Genomic DNA, 23007 nt, shown 5'->3' with positions numbered 1-23007 from the left:
CGCGTCTCCTCTTGTTAGTTCAGCGCGGTGTCAGGCTGTCGCACCGAGCTTCGCGGATCTCACGAGCAGATTAAGTCAAAGAGCTTCTCATTTGCTTATTATTTCCGTGTCGCTTCTTGAAGGTGCTGGCGGTTTTGTTGGATTTTCAGGTCGACGGTAAACGGCATGTTCATGTAAGCCTAGAATAATTTTGTCTTTGCTAAGAAGTCTGCGTGATGGGTAAATATAGGTATGTTTGTTTGTTTGTTTTGGACTTAATCCCTAACAAGATACATATCATGAAATTAAAACTATTTTATCGATACAGTTCATCGTTTGCTCACTTCTAATTCAGTAGCCAAAGGTTTCTCTCACCTCTAAAATTCGTATCGAACTCGTGTCGTCTTGCTATTTTCTTTTTCCTTCCGTGCTCACAAGTTAAGAGACTGCTACTGTCTGTACTAGATTAAATCGTACCCCAAGATCAGACCCCCCCCCCCCCCCTTCCCACCCTCTTTAGGCGACTTTATTCTTTCTGTTACTCTTTCCTTGACTACCTCAACATTCGTGACCTTAACTCGCTTTCCATGCCGACGTGTGCCACATCTCGAATGGACACCGACTCCTTACCTCCCAGAGAGCGCCGTGGCACGTCTTCTCTTTCGGGCAACACCTGTTAACCACGCCGCGAGCACAGATACTTTTTCCACGCATTTACTTTTTCATTTTACGGTCATTTCCCAGGTTTAGGAGTTGATCATACTTCCATTAGTTTGCTGAATTTTGTTTAAAAGTGAAAGTCTGCCCACATTAATCTTGCCTCTTGCTCGCGATTCAGGCACTTTAAAAGGGCGGCGCGAGGACACCCTCCGCGGTGGCAATGTTTAATTCGTGACGGCCGATAATATTTCACTTCTAGGTCTTAGTCACGGGCAGATTTTGGTAGATTTTTCATGTGTCGAGAAGTCTTCTTTTCTATAAATAGCACAATGTCGCGTTTGCCACCCTCGTTGAGAATAGCTGGGGTGCCAAAGATGAAGACGCAGCCTCCTGATGGTCGGCGCCTCAAAGCCTCGTTGCGAGCAATATCTTTCTCCAATATGATGCTAAAGAATGCACCCTTGACGGAGGTGGCTTATTCCCATCAGGCGGCGAGGGGGGGAGGAGGTGGCGCTTGCAGGGAGGGAAAGATACGGTGAAGGGGACGGAGTTAGTGAATGGCCTCTGTTACATTTTGCTTGGATGTTGGCCTTGGACCACAGAGTTATATACATAGAGGGTTCCCAGAGCCTGGATTTTGAAGCAACTGGCGGCCATCTTAGGGTGACGGATGACGAGACAGAGAGAAATTTAACATCACATAGATAAGTCTGCTACTGCTATTATCAAGTTACCAGCGCCTCGGCGATCCTCTGTCAGATAGACTTGTTATTTTTTTTGTCCATTTTTTACCCCCTGATTATTGTTACATTGGTACATGTCATATACCATCTGAATCGGAAAAATGTGTTGAATGTGAAACTGTAAACGAAAATCTAATGCAATAAAAAATACTTGAATGACAAGGAGTTGAAGCAAAAGAGGTGAACAAAAATGTTTATACAATACCATAATTTTTTCTCATTATTTTATTGTAGGTATACCTAAGTGCAATAATTGTGTGATCATGATATGCAACAATGTCTCATCAACACGATGATCGGCTCAGTTTTCCAAAATATCATAATGGTGGCTGGCTAATAGTGGCTAAGTGTAAACATTTGGAATCATGGAAAGGTCGCCAATCCGTCACCCTATGGCGGCCGACCACAGAGTTACAGGCAGGAGCAGTGGCTTCAGTGGCTCACCGGGGCGAGAGATTGGAGTTGAACCCTTTCTATGCCTTGGGCTCATCGCTACAGTGGTACACCATTTGTCCGGTATTGTTCACGGGGTGCTTGAACTTCGATTACAAAATCTCTCTCTCTCTCTCTCTCTCTCTCTCTCTCTCTCTCTCTCTCTCTCTCTCTCTCTCCACCTTTATAAATTTGTCTCTCTGCACCTTACTTCAGCCGTGTCTTAAGCCGCACACTATCATGCTTCACACACACACACACACACACACACACACACACACACACACACACACACACACACACACACACACTCCGATAGCCCAGTGGATTTAGGATGTGTGCGGTGTGAAGTTCCAAGCAGGACCCAGAGATCGACTTGCTCTACTCGGCAGGGTACTTGGCGATGACGAGTCCAGCTCGTGATCAGGCCGTGATGAATTACACATTCAAACAGTATTTTAATAGCGGCTCCATTACAATAAACACGATGCACCGAATATCTACTTCTGTCTTACATATATAGGCAGACGACTGGCGTCACTGGAACTTATGGTGGTGGTGGTTGTGATGATAATGCTGTACTGTATATAGGATGCGAAACGCTGTTGAGTGAGTTTGAAGGGAATATGACAGTCTCAATTCATAGTTTATTAGATTATTCGTCCTTATAACTACGTGTTGTTGTAGGGGTGTTGGAGAAAACTTTAATGTGTGAGCGAGGATACGGCGTGAAAGTCTCCAGTGATGATAATTTACTAGACTCCGCCGTTTGCCACTTAAAAACCGCTGTCAGTTTCTAGGATAATGTTGAGCGAGGAGGAGGAGACGAGGCATTCTTAGCTGATGGGTAGTTCACTCATTTCTTTGCCCTTCACTGCGAGGCCATCCGATAGTCGCCGTCAGCCTCGAGGAACAAAAAGGTTGGAAGTAATGGTGTACACGAAGGATGGATTACCGGCAGCGGCCGTAAGTTTGGTGTAGATTCAGTCATTCTTAATATTGTTGGTGATGATGCTGCCAAAGTGAACCGCAGCTGGTGTATGTCCTAAGACGGTTTTAAAGATTAAAGTTGGGAGCGTACGCTATAGCTGCGCGTGGCCTCGATGCTCATCTCAGTCTCACTGCCCTTGAGCCCGTGTTGGGTGAAAACCCATTATACACCGGGACACAAGGAAAGTGCACTACCCAGATTACCACAGTTTACCTCTCTCAGGTTTCCCCAATTACCCATTTATTGACCTACCGAAAGGGAGCATGAACATCTGTGTAGGCTGTGAGCCGACTGCTCAGGCCGGATTCAAATCAAGGCTTGCGGATTCGTAACTAAGCGTTCCTACCACTAAACCACGGAGGCGCTTGAAGAGGGCGTTAGGTGTACGTAGAATAATTGGATTTTGGTTATTTAATAATGTCATGTTTCTATTCGTCACAGTCTCATGACACCCAAACAAACTGTATGAATATATGCTTTTTTTTGCGATGAAAATTTCCCAGACATCGGAATACATTTTCCTCCACGTATTTCACAGACTTGAGCTTTCTGTTCAAGATCTTTCCCCCTGGTAACTTTCACTCTCCATTGGAGAGCAAGAAGCATTTTTTTTCACCGATGACTTATGGGGCAGTATTAATAATATACTATAGTCGGTTCACCCAAGTCTGAGGTGTGCATTATCGTGCGCTGGCAATCTGTTGTCCTACGGCGTGTCCGATTTCGTGGATAATATATCATAACCTACGCATAGGAAACAGTCGTCAGTCAATAATGTGCAGGCAGCAATAACAAATACCATCAATTATAGTCGATTTTGAGTTAAAAGTGATTAGTAATGTCCCAAACAGCTGTTTTGTTAATATAGATCCTGCTAATTTTCTCGGTGGCGGACAGCGCCAAGGCTGTTTAATAATTATAATCAGCGATCTTGTGAATTAACAGAACAGGTGTTTGCGACAGTACGAATAATTTTTAACTCAAAATCGACTATAATTGATGGTATTTGTTATTGTTGCCTGCATATTATTGACTCTGACGACTGTTTCCTATGCGTAGGCTATGATATATTGTCCACGCAATCGGACAAGCCGTGGGACAACAGGTTGCCAGCGCACTATCATGCACATCTCAGACTTGGGTGAACTGACTATAGTACAATGCTAAATCGTGAAATTTTATTTTATAATGGGCTAAGTTATAAAAAGAAAATTACATGTGTGTAGTATTAATAAGTGCAATTAGAGAATATGGGAAGGAGTGAAAAGGAAAGCAAGCAAGAGTAAGAGATACGGGACCATGCAAAGTTAGCTAGGTCAAGGGCTGGTCCTCAAGGCAAAGTTCGTAAGATGGAAAATATAGTGCATACCAGCTTTTCCAATGATGCAGACAAAGTGGTCTCGTGCCCTTCCTCCCAGTGTTGACAGACAACTATCCCTTGCCGCACGCGGCAAACACCGCATGTGTGAAGGCGCCCATAGCAACACATGACCACCGAAACCGCTGTGCGGCATTTCTACCGTTGCCGTCTTGCTGGCAGTACGGCAGGGTGCGGCTGCCGGAACGGCCAGACTGCCGCTCCGGCCTCGTGTGCACGCACCCGTAAGAGTCATGTAAAGCTAAACCATCCGGCATGTTTCGGAGCGGCAAAAACCGCTCGAGTGAAAGGGGCCTAGTGGGCATGGCATTAGCGAGTTATCAACGTGTAGGCTAACTCCTTATAATAACTCTGAGCCGAAGGATTGTATCGAGATGACCCTAACCTTAAAGCGTGAACGAACACGTGCTGCTCACCAGGGATTTCTTGCAGCTGCTCAAGAGATTCAGATTCGACGAGGAATTTTAAGCCACTATGTAAGAATATTCACTCAGGACAAAAACCGAAGAATAGGGACATGTGATGTGCCTCAGTCCATAACTACTACTTATTTGTGGCAACCAGACGTCGAGTTTATGCTATATGATTTTTTCCCTTGCCTCGAGATTTCCCAATGACAACTCTGAATTGTGTGAGGGGACACAGAATATTTTAAGAATAATATTTGAAGAGAGAGAGAGAGAGAGAGAGAGAGAGAGAGAGAGAGAGAGAGAGAGAAAGGGTGGAAGGGGGCCTAAGAATGCAATTTTATGGATATTATATCTTAGATTTAAGGCTTGACATTACTGGAACTGATGAGGGTGGGGTGGGGTGGTGGGGGTGGTGATAAAGATGAAAATCGGAATGAGGATGGTAGTTAAAAAGAAGAAAGAAGTAGAAGAATAGTAACTTCAGTTTAAGTTGTGTAGTGCGTTTCATCGTTTCGTGTTTTTTTGTTTTGTTTTTTGATCAGCCAAGTGGCAGCCAGTCACCTTGCCGGGAACTTAGTTTAAATCAGCCTTTGCTTACACCGTCGCAGCACTGTGTGAAATGTTATATATATATATATATATATATATATATATATATATATATATATATATATATATATATATATATATATATATATATATATATATATATATATATATATAATTACATCTCAAAATCATTAAGAAGGATGAACTGCAGTTTCACCATCGAACATTTCTAGTACCTAAAGTGTAAATTATACGATGAGACTAAAATAGTCACAGTACACTGTTAACTGAAGTTCAATATATATATATATATATATATATATATATATATATATATATATATATATCTATATATGTGTGTGTATGTATTTCTATATATATATATATATATATATATATATATATATATATATATATATATATATATATATATATATATAAAAATATTTTTTCTTCAGTCATCTCATGATATCTATTTGAAAAAAAATATCATCTTGTGTTATGCAATGAATGTTATTGGTAATGACCTAAGGACGGCAATGTGGCCAAGCAATCATCGGTAAGCTTTGTGGTTTTCCTGATATTAGAAAACTTATAACATTACGCGGCTTTACGCCGATACACGAGTCACACCGCGGTTTCCAGTGCTGTGATTGACTGCCACTTGATTAATCAAAATCATTCAAAAAAGAGGGGGCGTGTTTGCCTGTTATTTCCTAATGACGCAGGAGTAGGAAGAGGAGTGGCTGCAGCAGTAATTGGAAAGTTAATAATACTGTAGGCGGTGGTGGCGGCGACGTCAGCAGCAGTTTAAAAACTGTTCTATTCTTAATGCGATGCTGATAATCACTACATGCGACAAGCAGTTCAAGTGAATTTTTTTCTTTCCTGCAAAATTTTGGAAATTTAGCGTTCACTAAATGTCAAGAGAGTAAGATAAGAATGCTTCACACGATCTCAGCAAGACTGTGCGATTTATTTTATTGAGTGGTACCTTTTTGTCTTTGTGTTGGAGTACAGAATGTTTGGTGCGTGAACCACGTGGCCCCCCGGTGCTGAGAGAGAGAGAGAGAGAGAGAGAGAGAGAGAGAGAGAGAGAGAGTTATGTACTTCAAGTTTAGTTTTTAAAGTGTTCTTGTGTTTTTATTCGGCTGTTTTGATTCCATTTATTTCGCAGCTTGCGGATACACTTGTTTGTTTACTTGTTTGTTTGTTTGCTTATGCGAGTCATTCATCTCCTCGCCTAATACTGAGTTCTTGTAACGAGACGAGAAAGGGCGTAGGATGGGGAGTTTAGGAACGTCTAGCCACTCCAACGCTGGTCTCACCACGCCCATACCCACACACCGATCGTGACCAACACACCCATGAACCCATCCTTCTGTCAACCCTCCCACATGCACACCTGCCTCCGCCTCTATGCTCCACCCATTTTTTTTCAAGACCCCACCCGCTTCACCCCAAGTCCCACCCACTCTTAAAACCTCCATCGCCCCGCCCACTCTAACGCCACGCCCCTTCCTCCTCACCCCACCCATTTCATCATGATACCCCACCCTTTTCAACCCAAGTCCCACCCATCTGAGCTTCACTCCGCCCACTCGATGACGATCTTCCGTTGGGCAGGTGCACAAGAGACAGTGGAGGGGAGGGGAAGGGCCGGGTCAGGTGAGACCGTGAGCGTGAAAGCGGCAGTCATCTCACAGTCTTCGGGGAGTGTGAAGGGGGCGGTGCGTCTCACGCCGTGGACGATTTGGTACACCGACGCGGCCCCCGCTGCGAACCAATATTCTTTGTCTTTTCGTCGCTCCCTGTGAACCTCTTTTTATGGCTTTAGTGTGAAAGAAAGTAGTGAAATGTGGTTGTTACGCTGCCAAGGAGAGAGTTACCAGCTCGAGTGTTTTATGAACCTTGCAAGCAATTGTGGGGTTGCTGGTCACGGTAACTCCTGCAAGGAATGGTCTCACGTGATATCGAAAGTGGTTTTAGTTTGCTTGCCCGCTGAAAATGTCGCCTTCCTTTTGTGTCCGATAAGACCCCTTACGTAAACAAGTGCACATTATACGTTATAGGGTGAGAAAAAAATGTTAAGTGTTTACAGGCGATATGTCTGTCGCCTGGATAGCAATGATAGAAGTTGGCCGACTTCATTCGTTGGACAATCAACGTGGTTATTTTTTTCCACGTAATAAAGTGCTCGTCGCCTTGAGTAACTGAAGAAGGTAGTGGTGGGAACAGGTTGCCGCACGTGTGTTGGGGACGTTAATTCGTCTAACAGCCATAAAAGCGCACCCTGTGTGTTGCTCGGACGCTTCGACACCGGACCAAAAGGAGTGGTGTGTTGACTTTCAGAAATCCAACGGGGCGCATTCCATCTCGTGACGAAAAGCGTTGCGCAAAGTTATTCGAATTTTTATTATATATTTCTGCATGATTTTATTCTTGAACACGAGTTTCCACTTTTCATCTGAGGTGATATTAATGCTAAATTTCCAATAGCGACGCATCTGCATTGTGTTTGTTGTTCATGGGTGCCGTTAAAAATTAAGAAGAATTGCAGTGCAAATCAAAGATTTGAACAGCGAAGTTTGGCTCCCAGCACTTCAGAGGCTGTCGATATGCATCTACTGATGTGCAAGCACAAAACAAGAAACGAAGGTCAGCCGTCGCCCCTGTCCTTGATGGCCTGAAGGTTGTGTTAGCGAGCCCCCTCAGGTTCGAGCCAACTCAATATCTTGCTGTGTGCATAGTGTGCGAGGCGGCCTGACGGCACGTGACGGCAAAGTGCGCAAGCCGCTCTTTGTGGCCGCCGCTAAACGTCTCGCATCGGGGTAAATTCAAGTCGTTCTGGGTGTTTATGGCCAGCGCCGCCGATTTCAGGGACAAAAGGGAGCTTCATGCGTAGTGCCATTTTGTATAATTTTTATCATCGCACAACGTTGTGTCCTTTTGCCCGCCACCTGGTGATAAAAACAAACTGAGGCTTAGTGTTGAAGCATCAGCAGGTGTGTGAGGGGATGGGCGACTCGCAGTTCATTGCATAATTATTTATTTTTTCAATGCGTGTGATCAAGGGCTAATGCGCCAGAGATAGGCTCCGAGGCCACGCGCAGCTAAAACGTATGCTTCTATTAGAGATAGATAATATCAGTGCTGAAAGCCGTCAAAACGGAGAGTTAAGAGTATAGTGACGAGAAGAAGCATTTTGACGAAGATAAGAAAATAAACGAACAGGAGTGTTGGTGCAACGAAAAATTATACAAGTAAATAAACAGGAATAAGTCCGCTCCACCGCCGCCATGTCCCTCGTGTGGATGAACATTATCCACTATTACTGCAACAAGCGCCGGAGGAAGGTCAGTGTCACACACACATACACACACACACACACACACACACACAGCGGGCAACAGGGGCGCCACACACCCGTTCCTGCGCTACACAGTCATGAGGGAGGAGGCGACGCCTTCCCGTGCCACAACAAACAGTGGACGTTAATGTTGGCACTCTGAGCCGCCGTAATATTGTCACTATCATTATTACAGCCTGCAGCGTCAGAGTAATGGTAGGAGCAGCCTGGCAAGGAGGCGGCGACTCAGAGGGCCAATATCAACGTCCATTACATATCAAATAATAATAATAATAATAATAATAATAATAAACTTTTATTATTTAACACCATCATCATCTACAGTCGAGATCATCAGATTCTATAATTTTACGGTTTTCTTTCTGGAAAAGGGATAACTTTAATATTGCCTTACTTTCCGGAAATTGGCTTTCAAATACATATGCGTAGATGTGAAAACTTTCTTCTTCTTGACAAGTCTAGTGTTCACACAATAAGGTGTGTGTGTGTGTGTGTGTGTGCCTGTGTGTGTGTGTGTGTGTGTGTGTGTGTGTGTGTGTGTGTGTGTGTGTGTGTGCGCCGGCGTTCTTTAGATTTTTTTGTTTTTTTTTGTTTTTCGTAACACAGTCGTCTCCAAGGCACTGACATGAACACAAAACCTAACTCCCAGAGGCACAGAGCAGCCCCGGGTGTGGATTGCTATACATTCGCTGGGTTCCTTTGTTCAAATTTTAGCTCATGCAACAGTGTAGCAGTGTTTGAAATTAAAATGTGAATTCTTGCCCTTCCATGAGGTTGGTAAATTATGTAAGTATGTTTGTTTGTTCTATCGCCCACTCCACCGCCTGCGATATAGATAAGTATTATGCGTTGTTTGAGGCACGGGCGGCTGTGGAGGGTTGGAGGCAGTGAGAAGAGGCGGACGGCGTGAGGAGGGTTAAAAGGTCGTGAAATAGAGAAATGAACAAAATTACATGTTAAATGCGCGAGGCTGCGACCACCATCATAATCCATATCTTTGGGGTCGTTGGGGACAACCACACCAAACTCGCTAGTACACAAATTCGGACGGAAATGGCATGAACGTTTTCGTTGACTAATACGGACAAAAAATATTCCGTTGCAAGCTTTCATACTACGAGCTCTCCGTTCACAGTCACACCGGATCCCCCCTGAATCCGAGGCTTCAAAGGAATTAATGTCTTGTTTGTGTGTTTACCTTCCTGAGGTTGCAAGTAGTGCTCCCCAGTTCTCTGACACCATGAATGACGAGAGGCAAAGTAACACCGCGGAGAGCACTATCTTCCCTCCGTCTGGGGTGATTCACTAACGCGGCGGCATTACCATGTGCAATGGGAACGCCTTTTCTGTCGCATATTTCCAACCATCTCGGAGTCGCACGTCGTCTGGTTCTAGACGTGTCAAAAAATATCCGATTGCCGGCTTGGTGTGGTCGGTGTGGCTGCTCCCTTCGGCAGCAGTTTTACTTCCGTCGTGTGTGTGTGTGTGTGTGTGTGTGTGTGTGTGTGTGTGTTGCTTAATAAATAGTTTGAAAGCTGACTAAATTCTGCTATAATGCACAAGGATTTTTTAGTGCCTTGATGAAATGAAAGAGAGAGAGAGAGAGAGAGAGAGAGAGAGAGAGAGAGAGAGAGAGAGAGAGAGAGAGAGAGAGAGAGAGAGAGAGAATTACTTAAGAAAAATTGTCGAATTTTATTAACTTTTTGTTCACCACTCTTTTCCCGCTTTTTATCGGTCATGATAATAGCGGCGGAAGCAATACAAACACGACTTTTGCGTAGATGTCTATACCTAAATTTATTTATTTATTTATTTATTGCATTAGACAAAAATACTATCTGCTCTCTTGATGGCTACAGAGCTTCTTTGACCGGGGACGATTCTATGACCAGAAAAAAATATATATCTATAAAGAAAATCAGTGAATTTTAAAAGAATAGTTTCCTACTTTATTTTCATTTAATTTCCATAAAACGAGCGACACTTTCTAACGTGTGCTCCTTAGTTTTAATTTTATCGAGAAATTACAGAAAATTATAGAAGCTAAATATATTTTAAGTTATTTTCGCCAAATCCTGTCCACCGCGCCATACGCGCCTCCGCGGCGCAGTGGTTAGCGTTTTTAACTACGAATCCTATTCTGGGTAGTCGGCTTGCAGCCCGCCCAGTTGTTCATCCTCCCTTTCGGGCTGGTCGAGAAAATGGGTACCTGGGGAAGATAAACTGTGGTATCCCAGATGTTGCGGTGGCCCTGTGTCGGGTTAAACCGTTAAAGGTTCTCCCCCATCACAGGCTCAAAGGCCAGCGCAGCTATAGCAGATGCTCCCAACTTAACCTTTACCTTTCGCCAAAGATTTCACCGCGAGTGGGTCCACGGATAGTAAAGATCCGTAGGAACAAGAGCTGAGGGGAGGCGGTGGCTGAACGGATAGCGAGACGGCCCCGCGTTCAGGAGGACGCGAGTTCAATCCCCGACCGGTGCCACCCAGCTGGGATTTTTCAGCCGCCGCCGAGTGGCTTAACTATCCACATGTTGTCCAGAAGACCACCTATCAACCCGGACTCTAGATTTTAGGATTAAAGATGAGCTCCGGGAGGGCATCATGAGCCAGTGCAAGATGGCGCCATTATAAACACTCGCCTGCGCCAGAACGGGCTGGGCCGACCATCAGGCCCCACCGGGAAGAAGCCTACCGGCGCAATAGGCCAAGACGTAAAAAAATAAAAAAAATAAAAAATTTTAAAAAATCGTCATTTACCGGAATTCCCAGTACTTCGATCTTTAAAATAATTTCGGGGTTCAGGTGTATGAAATACTTCATTACGCTAAGTAGCGACTCTTACGAACGATTTAATAATGAATTTGGTGGTGATGATGAGACATAGGTGCACACCCTTGCCCTCTGCTTGAAACTGCAAAGTTTCACCCCTTCCAGTCTACAATTAAAACCTTATTTAGTTACAAAGGAGATTTTGTATAATTCATCATCTCTAACGTTAGATACACCGAGCCACAAGCCGGCTTTTAGTTAAGGCACAGTAATGAGCCGAGGCAAGCAGTTTCAAAGAAATCGAACTTTTTTTCACTTTCATTCACGTTCGAAGCAGGTAGTTCATAATTTCTTTGAAGCTGCACCGCCACCCACCGACAGTCTTTTTGTCGGTCTCATAAATAATTACGTCACAACATGGCGAGCCTTTTTTTGTGTGCTTACGAATTATTCTCATTTTCAATTTTCTAAATCATAAACAGGAAATCGTTACTTGGATTAAAAATGCATCGCACCTCATTTTGATATGAAATTCGAGGATTTCATTTATCAATTTATCACAGTGAAGGAAACCGGTCTATTGTGTACATTTAACGATGCGTGTAATTCACCATGGCCTGATCACGAGTTGGACTCGCAATCACCAGCAAGTACCCTCCCGACAATAGCAAGTTCATTATAGTCGATCTCTGGGTACTGCCGGGACCTCCACACACCACACACACACACACACCATCCCCTTTGCTGAAGGGGGTACAGTAACCATTCATAATCAGCGGAAAAATCCCTGCCTGAGCGGGGCTCAAACCTCCGCCTGTCAGGCCGAGAAGCCAGCGAGCGCAGAGCTTTTAACCATTGTATTTACCTCTTTATAGTCTACCGGGCCCGAGTAAGCGGCTCGCACACATTCCCGGTCCCGGTCCCGATCGTCCCCGATCACTCCCGACACTTACCGGCTGTAAGATCGGGTATGGTCGCCGGCAGACCGCCGGTGCACCGCCGGTCGACCCGGATGACCGTAGACGCAGCCGACCACCGCCGGTCAACTTTAAAATTTTCAAAGATGTCGGGGATGCTCCCGGTCGACCGGCGGTGACGAAAAATACCGCTGGCTGACCGGCGGTAGACCGCGAGTGAACACCTGTGTCTGACCTGGAGATTGATTATCAAAGTGCAGCCTGCGATTTGGCGCCCGGCCGGACCCCTCGGACACACAGCTGACCTCTGACCACCGCCCGGCACGTGTCTCTCTACGCCCAAGCAAGATGTCCAGCCCACAGCTACAGAAAACCTTTGAAGATCAACTCATGGCGGAGGACCAGACTACACCATCACTAAATGATTCGCGGGAGCGAAACAAAATCAACTTGTTCACAGAGGAGGAGGAGGAGTTGGTTGAGTGGTACAAGGAGCAAGTGTTCTGAATGGCTGAATGGCTGGTTTATAAATGACTGGATAGCTGGATTATAGATGGCTGATGATTGAATTGTTGGATGGCTGAGTTATAGATGACTGAATGACTGGTTAGCTGATTTACAGGGCCCGAGAGAGGGGGGGGGAGCTGGTATCTCAGCACCAGGGCCCGGCCTCATAGGGGGCCCGGCCGCCCGGGCATGATGTGTGTAAATTTTTTTAATGTGTAAATGTGTAAATGTTGATACTTAGGGGCCCGGAATTACTTGCAGCACCAGGGCCCAATGGTAGCTCTATCTGGCGCTGCTGATTTATATGGGTGGGTGAATGAATGGATGACTGAATGGCTGAGTGTCTGGTTTATAAATGACTGGATGGCGGCTGAGTTATAAATGACTTAATGACTGATTAGCTGCATGGTTTATAGATGGATGAATGAATGGATGGCTGAATGGCTGGGTGACTTTAGATGCCTTGATGGCTGATTTTTAGAGGGAGGAATGACTGAATGGCTAAATGGCTGGATGGCTGGTTAATGACTAGATGGGAGAATGCAAGGATGGATCAAGGTAAGACTAACTGGATAACTCGATAGCTAAATGGCTGGATGACTGGATAGATAAATGCCCGGATGACTGGATGAATAAATGTATGGATGATAGGGTGGCAGGATAACTATATGGCTTGATGACTTGATGAATTAATAGGAGGCTTCGTGGTGAAGTGGTTAGCACACTCGGCTCACAACCGAGAGAGCCCGGGTTCGATTCGCGGGCGGAGTGGGAAAATTTGGGCGGCTTTTCCGATACCTTACGCCCCTGTCCACCCAGCAGTGAATGGGTACCAGGTATTAATCGGGGGTTGTGTCCCGTCTCCTGGGATCTGTTACCTTCTCCTATAATTCCTTCCCCTCCTGTCTCTCTCCGGCATATGACAACAGATGTTGCGCCGACTAAACGAAACTTTCCATTTCTTTTGATGAATTAATATATGAATGACGGCAAAGAAGACTACTGATATATAAGGAGCATACGTCTGGGGCTGGAGTGTTCTTATATGACAATAAAGGAAATAGTTCGTGTGTTTTTTTTTTTTTTTTTTTTTTCATCAAACACATGATGGCTGAATATAGGGAGGTAGGATGGGCGGAGAAACCGAGCGGAAAAGGTGAGGCCATTCTGGTCGGCAGGTGACAGCAGCCGCTCCCTTGCTTAAGCCCAGACCTCAACTGATTTGATTCCACAACAACCAGGTTTAAATACTGGGCAGTGCATGTCTGCATGATCTCACTCGCTGGTGGAGCGGGGGGGCTAGCAGGGCCTCTCCCTCCAGGGATGAATAAGTCGAGGTTGAAGGTGTATGGAGAGTGCGAGGGCGGGGTTGCACATGCACACCTGGGTGTTGAGGTTGGAGCTGGTGGTAGGTGGCGTCAACAGGTGTCAGAGCTGACTCCAATGCGGAATCTACGAGGCACACTGCAACACTTACAGCAAAGAGAGCCTCTAGTTCCATCATGAGAGTATCGAACATACCCAGAGTAACTCTTCTCTGCATCCATGGCCTCACCCACGTTGCCCTACGTCTCTTCTTCTTTATTCTTCTTAACCGTCTATTTTCCATTAGACAAAAGCGTCAAAAAACTTTGGTCACCGTCCACGTCCAATTTCAGGAGTTCAATCTCTTGTTCACGAGAGCTGAGGAAAGCCATGGAGATGTCAAACTCAGGAATGATCAAAAACACCTAGACGGGCGTTTATATACCCTTCCAACTGGGTGTGGCAACGAAAGTGTTTGCTCGTCAATATGCCGCAGGTCTGCCGCCGGTAGACCGGCGGTCTACCGCAGGCTGACCTGCTGCAGTCGCCGATCGGAGAAATCGAAAACCGTATATGATCGCCGGTTTACCCCCGGTAAGCCGCCGGTCTGCCTGCTGTAGACCGGCGGTAAGCCGCCGGTCCCGGGATTATTGCCTATTTTGCCGGCGGTCAGGCCCCGATCGGCTTATCGGGAGTGATCGGGGACGATCGGGACCGGGAATGTGTGTGAGCCGCTTATTAATAGTCCCGTCTCCATATCTACATTCATCCAGCCTTTCCTTCCTTTTTTTTTTTTTTTTTTTGTGTGTGTGTGTGTGTGTGTGTGTGTGTGTGTGTGTGTGTGTGTGTGTGTGTTATGACAACCGTAAACAGCTAGTCAAAGCGAGCATGAAAATTTCGTGTCGCGTGTACAACAACGTGTATTTTCAATGATCACGTGAGGCGAAGGAAGCAGGTCAGGGGAAGCCGCACCACTCGAGCCGAAGTAACGCCCACCTTACCACCTGACGCCGTTCTACATATCCCTGTTTACCGCGGATTAAGTAGGTCATTTACGGGAGGTGAGGGGAGCTGTCGCCCTGTGGTCTTCGTAGCAGCTGTGAGGGATGGGTGTGGTCTGTCATATTTTTCTTTGAACATTTGAGAAGAAAATACAAAAACGGTGACAACATCGAGCAAACGGAGTTTGTTGGCGAACGTACCCTTTCATGTAGTGTTGGCAGCTATGATTCAGCTTCGGGGACAAATTTTGTTTTGGTTGTAAAAAGAGTCGTATGATGAACCGTAGTGCGGCACACAGACACCACGGATCACCTTCGGGTAGTGTTGTGGGTTACGGGGAATTGGGGAAAGCGTTCACTGGGCGGTGGGGAGGCATGTAGGGGCACCGAGAAGAGGTGGCTCAGCTGTCAGGAAGAGCCAGCCACGGAGTTAAAGATAGAAGAGAGTCAGGGGGGAGGGGAAGGGCCAGGATAAGACGAAAAGGGAACCCATCTTTCTCACCACCACAACATCGTGGGCCAGCTATTCTAAGACTAAACAAGTATTATAACGGAATTGTTACCACTAATAATACTCCGCCAAAAGCCGTTGCCGTATCACAATAAATCGGTGTTAATGCACATTAAAAGCTTGAGTAAACCACTGAAGCATGTAGTCTAACACCCTCGTAGATCTCATGATAAATGTTTACGAGGTAGCGGGTGCCAGGCAACGGCAGATGGAGACGAAGGACAGCTTTATCTCCTACAAGTGTTGAGATGTAAGAGTACGTTAATATTACAAGAACGGTGGCGCATGAAAAAGTTATGAAAACCTTCATTATTATCCCTTCGAAACTCTGAGATATTCCCTGCTTTTGTGCTCAGCGGAGAGCACAAAGGGCTTGGGGATGTGACAATTTGCACTGTATACACTAAATGCAGATAACGAAGTAGTAAGGTTTGTGTTTTGTAACTGACGGAAGTAACCTGAGTAAGGCAGCTGGGTCTTTGGTGTTGTTTTAACATTGTTGCCAATCTTTGAGCTCTTAGGGGATCAAAGCTCTAATTGCAAACCGTGCACGTTACCTTTTGCAAGGACTGGTGGGGGTAGGGTGGGAGCGAAGGCAGGGAATTGGGTACAAGTGAGGGGCTCTCTTGCCCAGCATCTAACGCGTGCCGCTTGTCACCACCTGTCCCGCGGCGAGGAGCCCCGCCTCGTGGCCACGCCTGTCATGCGGTCCGATTGACAGGTTTGCCTCTTGATAGCCTTGGTGTGTCCGACAGCAGGTGTTGCTAGAGCATCCGTCTGACCCTTTGTGCACAGTAATTACCGCGACTTTTTTTGTGTGTGTGCTGGAACTCTTTCAACTGATTGTTTCAATTAGTGTTCAGTATTCTCTCACTATTCAATCGTATTCTTTCGTTCGGTTAACATACCTCACCATAGCCGCAATTAATCATTGGTGATTTTTTTCTTCTTTTTTTACAAGCATGAATATTCAGAAACCGTGACTTGACGGGCCTTATGGATTTCACAATTTTTTTTTTTTTTTTTACAGTAAAGGAAGCAGCAGGGCAAAAACATATGAAAAAAAAAACGCTAAGCACTGCTCCTATAAAAGAGAGTAGAGTGGCCATTGTTAATTAAGACGAGATCAATGCGTTTTCGTAAAGTGAACCAATCACAAACCGTATTTCGAGCGTTCTTTTCGTTTATTTATTTTCTTTGTATATTTATTTTTAATGTTTTTTTTATTGGGGGCTAGCAGCTGCAAATTACATATTATTCGTTACAGAGGAGGTTCAGTAACACACACAGTACAGGGAGGCGTCCAGGAGGACGCGGGTTCGCGCCCGCCCGTCGCCACTAGTTGTCAAGTTGTTCCGGGAGGGGGGGGATCATTAGCCAAGCAAGACGGCGCCACTATAAACATTTGCCTGCGCCATAACGGGCCGGGGCCGACCATCAGTCCCCACCAAGAAAGTCTACCAGCGCCGTAGGCGGAACGTAAAACACACACACACACACACACACACACACACACACACACACACACACACACACACTTATATTAAATTTAGCTGGTCAAAAATATTCGTGTTTAAATAAATGCATACTTACAAAATAGTTGGTTCGTATTTACTTCACATATCTTTGTTAAACTGTCTCCGTAAGCATAAACAACAAACGAAGACACAAAGATATACAAGAGCAAAAGGCTCCATCCACTATAGCAGCGCTTGACTTTACTGCTGGTGGGCGAGCGGCGTTGACTAATGATTGTTGGCTCAATGGTTTTTATCTATGCTTTAAACTATAAGACGCGAGTCCTCGGGACCTTCTGAACGAACGCGTGGACAAGCACTTTGTCATCATAGTTCCCGCGGCCGTGTAGTGTGTGGTCCATGTAGCAACCATCCCTCATAGTGCCCGCTGTCTCTTGCCGCAGCGACGACCATATTTAACGTTTCGGCGTTCAAGCACACACACACACACACACACACACACACACACACACACACACACACACACACACACATTTGACAAACCTTTCGTAGGGGTTTGGGGCATTTCCATGAGTAGTTTTTTTACCCTGATGCTAGTTTGATCATTATTCTGTAGCAGGAAAGTGAAAATAAATACAAACTCACCCGATCAGTCTACTTTTCGTTAATATAAGAGGAGGAAGCGTTTGAGAATACCGACTTTAGTAAATGATTAGAGGGTCCCGTCAATAAGTCGTTTTGAGTCTCGTTATAAAGATGTCGGGGAGGTTCGAGGGAGAAACTGGACTAGCATTATCTTCCTATCATCGGTGCGCCGGTGGTTGAGTCATCAAGGTTGCGTGATGAACATCTTGGCACGATTTGTATGTGCTTATTTTTAACATTGTCTTGGCTGAGGAATGGAGGATGGTGGCGGCATGCTCATCCTCACACCTTGTTGACTTTTCTTCCTCATGACACATGCTATAATATATCTTCCGAGACTTTTTTTTTTTTTTCTTAGCTGGGTCAGTGTGGCTTTTCAGTTATACAGTTTTTCGACTCAGAGCTTTAGACTTTTCAGTTACTTCTTTTTGAGCTATTAGAACAAAATATTCGTTTTCATTTATTTCACGTTCCCCCATTGACTGTAAAAGGCCGCTTCGGTTACGAAAAGGAAACTTCGTATCGCTGCGCACCCACCCCATACACAATTACACACATCATCATCATCCACTCTCTCTCTCTCTCTCTCTCTCTCTCTCTCTCTCTCTCTCTCTCTCTCTCTCTCTCTCTCTCTCTCTCGTAGTGGTGCCATTCCTCACGTTACTTAACGTTGACAGATGCGACAGCGGGAGAGTGGCGAGGTGGCGAGTGGAGGGGAGGACGGGCGGCCTCTGAGTGACGCCTCCTCGTGCTGTGATCCCGCCGATGCAGCTGTAAAGTACCGCGAGAGGGCCAGAACGCAGGTGACTGATTCGATGCTCCACTAGGAATATTTTTTAAGTTACTGACCTCTGATTACAACAAGTTATACAGCCTGACAACATTACTCTCTGCTTCACACAGTAGTCTTTTTTTTCCACCATACATGAACCTTATAATTAGTTGTTGGGCTTCTACTTCTCCGTTGGCCTTACAGGAACACTGAACCAGTTAGTTGTTGAGCTACTAGTTCCTTCCTGGGGCTAATAGCAACACACTGCCCCACTCATTATCATGCCATCATATTTAACCAGGGTTAGAGTTCAGACTTAAAAGAAAACGAGTGCCAGCAGAAAAATGAAATGCAAATGTATTTCGTCCCACACATTGTTGTTGTTTTTTAAACGAGTGAAAAAAAAATGTTTAGCTTTAATCAGTTACATTCCATGAGGCGACCTGTTTGGTATTTTAGACAGCCAGTTCAGGGAGGGAGAAGTGTGAGGAAGGTTGGCGATAAGAGGATGGACCTTACCTGCCCAGGCCACTCAATGGCATTTATTAAATTAACAACACTCTTCCTCTTTATGCTCCATTAACCTTGGCCTTTTAACCTTTACTGTTCTTACTAGAGTTTTTCCATTTATTATTTCATTATTTGTTCTGCGTTCATCTATCTCATGTTCACCACAACCACCCACTCAGCCATGTGTGCCAGTCTGTGATATGACATCCAGTTTTAAAGTCAAATTACTTTTGGGGATGGTTTGCCAGGGGAATTTATGAGGGAGTAGTATTCCCTGCCTCACCTCTCAGCTTCATGTGTTATATTAGCTTCATCCAAGTGGTAGGTAATGGTTTCACGACTTTGGATGTCAGAGGCAAAACACATTCAAGAGAAACAGGGATTGAAACAGAAATGTTAAATATTGTATAAGTACTTTTGTAGTACATAAATACTACGTTTTTAAATTCAGTGAAGATGGAGGTGTGTTCTTTTGAAATTCCTTAAAAGGTTAATTGGAATCTATTTCTTCCCCCAGCAACGACCTTTGACGAGATACCTGCCGGTGCGCAGTGAACAGCACTTTGACCTCAAGCAACACATTGAGAGTGCTGGCCACCAGATTGAGCTCTGCCCTTTCATCGTTGTCTCAGCCACAGCCTGCCGTGGTTACCTCCACAAACTGGGTTCAAAATTCCGAACGTGGCAGAAGAGATGGTTTGTATTTGACCGCTCAAAACGAGCACTCATGTACTACAGTGACAAGAGCGAAAGCAAGCCAAGGGGAGGAGTTTACTTCCAGGTGAGTGAATCAAATGGATGCAACATTTTTGTACAATAGACCAAATTTAGGTGATGAATGGTAGTATGGAGATGGAGGAATGAAGGAGCAGTGTGCTGGAGGGAAGGCATAGGAAACTGGAGTAAAATATATAAAAAATGTTTAGTTTATAAGTATGAATAATGACAGTGCCATATCCTAAAGCTCTTGTTCACACCACTACCTACTCACCACTTGCTCATTCAGTATGCACTCAGTTCAGTGTTTTATTTTCAACTGCACGCTGTAAAATTGTTGGTACTTTTATTTTTACAGGCTATTGAAGAAGTGTATGTGGACCATCTCCATTCTGTCAAGTCTCCAAACCCCAAACTCACTTTCTGTGTCAAGACCTACGAGCGGACGTTCCACCTCATGGCCCCATCACCAGAGGCAATGCGCATCTGGATTGACATAATCTTCACTGGGGCAGAGGGTTACCAGGAGTTCCAAGGAGGCACCTGAAACCAGTACAGGGAGTTTAATTAGCAGTATGTACCTGCTTCTTGTCATTTTAAGAATTATCTGGATACATGTCATCCAGCAGGAGGCAGGCCTCCTTGTTTTGCCTGCACTGAAGAGAATAGACAGTCCTCCTATCACCTTGGATAGGGTTGTACATGACCAGGTCACGCTTGCTTTGCAGGCCATATTTGACTTTTTTGAGTGAGAGAAAATTACTTCATGCATATTCCTTCTCACATTTCATGTGCTGTTCTTTTCTTAATTTTCATTTATTTACTTTTTTTAGACATAAATTATTATTTATTTCTTTAATAGAAATAACCCATCATAATTCTTATAGAATAGAATTTATCTGTCCTTGAATCCTTGTATTGATTTGTATGTATACCAAATTCAGTAAAAAAAAATTGTGTATAATATGTAACTACTATTGAATACTTTTTCTTTTTTTTTAATATTAATTCAAAAAACTTGGTGTGGAGATGCCAGATCTACCAATGTATTTAGTACTTATTTTAATCTACAGTCTTCCAACCCTTGGGTCAGTAAGATGAGTGAGAAGTTTCTAAACAACACATGCCCAAGAATCAATGCCTTGAGGGTCCTGGAAGATGAAGTTATTAATTGTTGGAGCTACCAAGCAGAGTTGACTACAGTGTTTTGTGGCAAGCTGAGGTATAGAAAAGATGGAAAGGGATGAGACAATGGAATGTGTTACTTAATTTGAGAATGATGACGTGTGGGTCCAAACTTCTCCTGCACATGGGAGGATGTTATATATACTCTGTATGAACTGTTACACTACATTTTGATAATAATTTTAAGCTTCATACCTTTGTTAAAGCAATAGCAATTAGCAAAATATGCAGACATGATTTTTTTTCATAACCAGCTTTAATTACATTATACAAAATTTTCAGAGCAGTTTTTTTTTTATATATAAATGGGCCATTACAAAAGATGTGCCCAATAGCCAAGCTTTTATTATTGTGATTTTATCAAATACAATTGTATGTTTGGTTTTCAGTGTTGTGACTGTCTGGTGCTACAGTCTTTTTTGTAGGGTTAAGTAAATCTTTTTACGTAGTCATGAATAAAATGAACTGGGAAAAAAGGAGTTTCCCCAGGTTGTAGTTATAAATATAGTCATTTGGATGCTCAATAATGATAGCTGGTCACTGTACACGGATAATGTAGTCCCAGTAAAGACTGACCACTATACAGAGACGGTGCAGTACTCAGTCAACGCTAAACAAGAGTTCAGAGGAGAAATTCTTGGCTGCCATCCACCCCATCATTTTGTAACATTTTCTGATTAATACCATGAAGTGGACCTTCATTATGAGATGTTAGGAAAAGCATTTTTTTTACTACAAATTTACAAGCAGAATATCATGTGCATTTAAAAGTATTGTATGATGGCTTGATAAAAATGCTTACAGAAAACAGGCACATGTGCAGTACATACACGCATGCTATAACCCAGCAACTATTCACATGTTATACCAGGATTGAAAAATTATATATATCAGTTGCAAAATAAAATTGGAAATTTTCCATTCAGAATAAACATTTTTAACTTATGACTATGAATTCTATTGAATATTTTGTAGTTATTCCCCGTCAACTGTTTATGGGGAATTCTTTCAGTGCTGAAGGTGTGGGGGGTCAAATATGTCTTCCGCCACTCTTGTAGATATAAACCCAGCTGTGGCTTATTCTTCTATTCTTTGTCTACCAAAAGCATAGATGATCCTGTAACCCATCCAGTCATTCAAAATACTTCTTCTCAAATGCACTTTCTTGAGGCACATTTATCTAAATCATCTCTGGGTATTCAACTACCTTGAATTACTTGGAAGCTTGTGTTCTTTCAAAATCATTTGCAACTGTTGGTTTCAGTGATTGATATATGTGTGATGAACATAACATAGGTACAAAACTTTTGCTCTAATGTAGTATGATATACAAATTTATTAGTTAATGTCTTATAGCATGTACTTATGTACTGCAGTGGCCTAATATATTTGTATGCTTTTATATAAATTAATTTGTAAATGTATTTTAGCACAAAAAGCTAAAATTTTACATATATAACTCATAAATATATTTTTATGAACCACAGAAGTGTAAATAAATAATCCTATTTACATCCCATGGCATCAGTATTTTGTAAGCAGGATCCATTAGTGATGGAGACTAACCCAGGCCACACTGCTTCTACAGCAATTTTACTATGTTATTCATAACCATAGAAAGCACAACCCTATCATAAGCATGGTGTGGACATGAAAAGCCTACAAATAAAAATAGCCACATTCACTACTAGTCTTGAGAAGCTCTATAGATGTGTCTGCCTTGTTCTCCTAATGGTGCTCTCCATTATGCCTGATCTTTAGCAGCCTTTCCATTGAGGGTCATTTAAGAACTAGCATCCCAAAGCATGGCTCAGACAATGGTCAAAACATTGTCACTGTCACTGTTAAACTCAATCTGTTGAAGAACTGAGGATGGACAATGGACTATATATTAGTCCTATCAAGTGCAGGGTCATCTAGTGACAATCCTTCCTGTACAGCCAGGATGGTAAGTCAAAGAAGAAGAATGCACATCTTACTTAAACCGGTATTTCACAGGAACAATCTTGCTCGGGACCCAGACCTTCGGGCGGTGACTTTCGCTGAGCTACTAAAGGAACATGACATGCACTAATCACACGAGGATGCTACATTTAATGGACATTGGGCAATCTTGGTCTTGATCTTGACTTTCAGGGACCATATACCTACTTTCAAGTAGAAATTGATGTTGATT

General features: G+C 43.9%; 1 protein-coding gene across 10 annotated transcripts in view; it reads left to right on the top strand.

The window, feature by feature from the left end:
- Window positions 1-22515, top strand: part of LOC127009380 (pleckstrin homology-like domain family B member 1) — a 145875-nt gene extending 123360 nt beyond the window's left edge. For 9 of the 10 annotated variants that reach the window (XM_050882415.1, XM_050882410.1, XM_050882414.1 and 6 more), the window contains 3 exons: window positions 18325-18450; window positions 19447-19710; window positions 20005-22515. In XM_050882415.1, coding sequence (XP_050738372.1) covers window positions 18325-18450; window positions 19447-19710; window positions 20005-20193 — 579 coding nt within the window. In that variant the 3' untranslated portion in view covers window positions 20194-22515. The remainder of the gene's footprint in view (window positions 1-18324; window positions 18451-19446; window positions 19711-20004) is intronic. The other variant, XM_050882416.1, reaches the window with a different exon arrangement.
- Window positions 22516-23007: the final 492 nt, after the last annotated feature.

The sequence above is a fragment of the Eriocheir sinensis genome, chromosome 40 (assembly GCF_024679095.1).
Source record: "Eriocheir sinensis breed Jianghai 21 chromosome 40, ASM2467909v1, whole genome shotgun sequence".
NCBI classification, from domain to species: domain Eukaryota; kingdom Metazoa; phylum Arthropoda; class Malacostraca; order Decapoda; family Varunidae; genus Eriocheir; species Eriocheir sinensis.
This window is presented reverse-complemented; position numbering and strand designations above follow the sequence as displayed.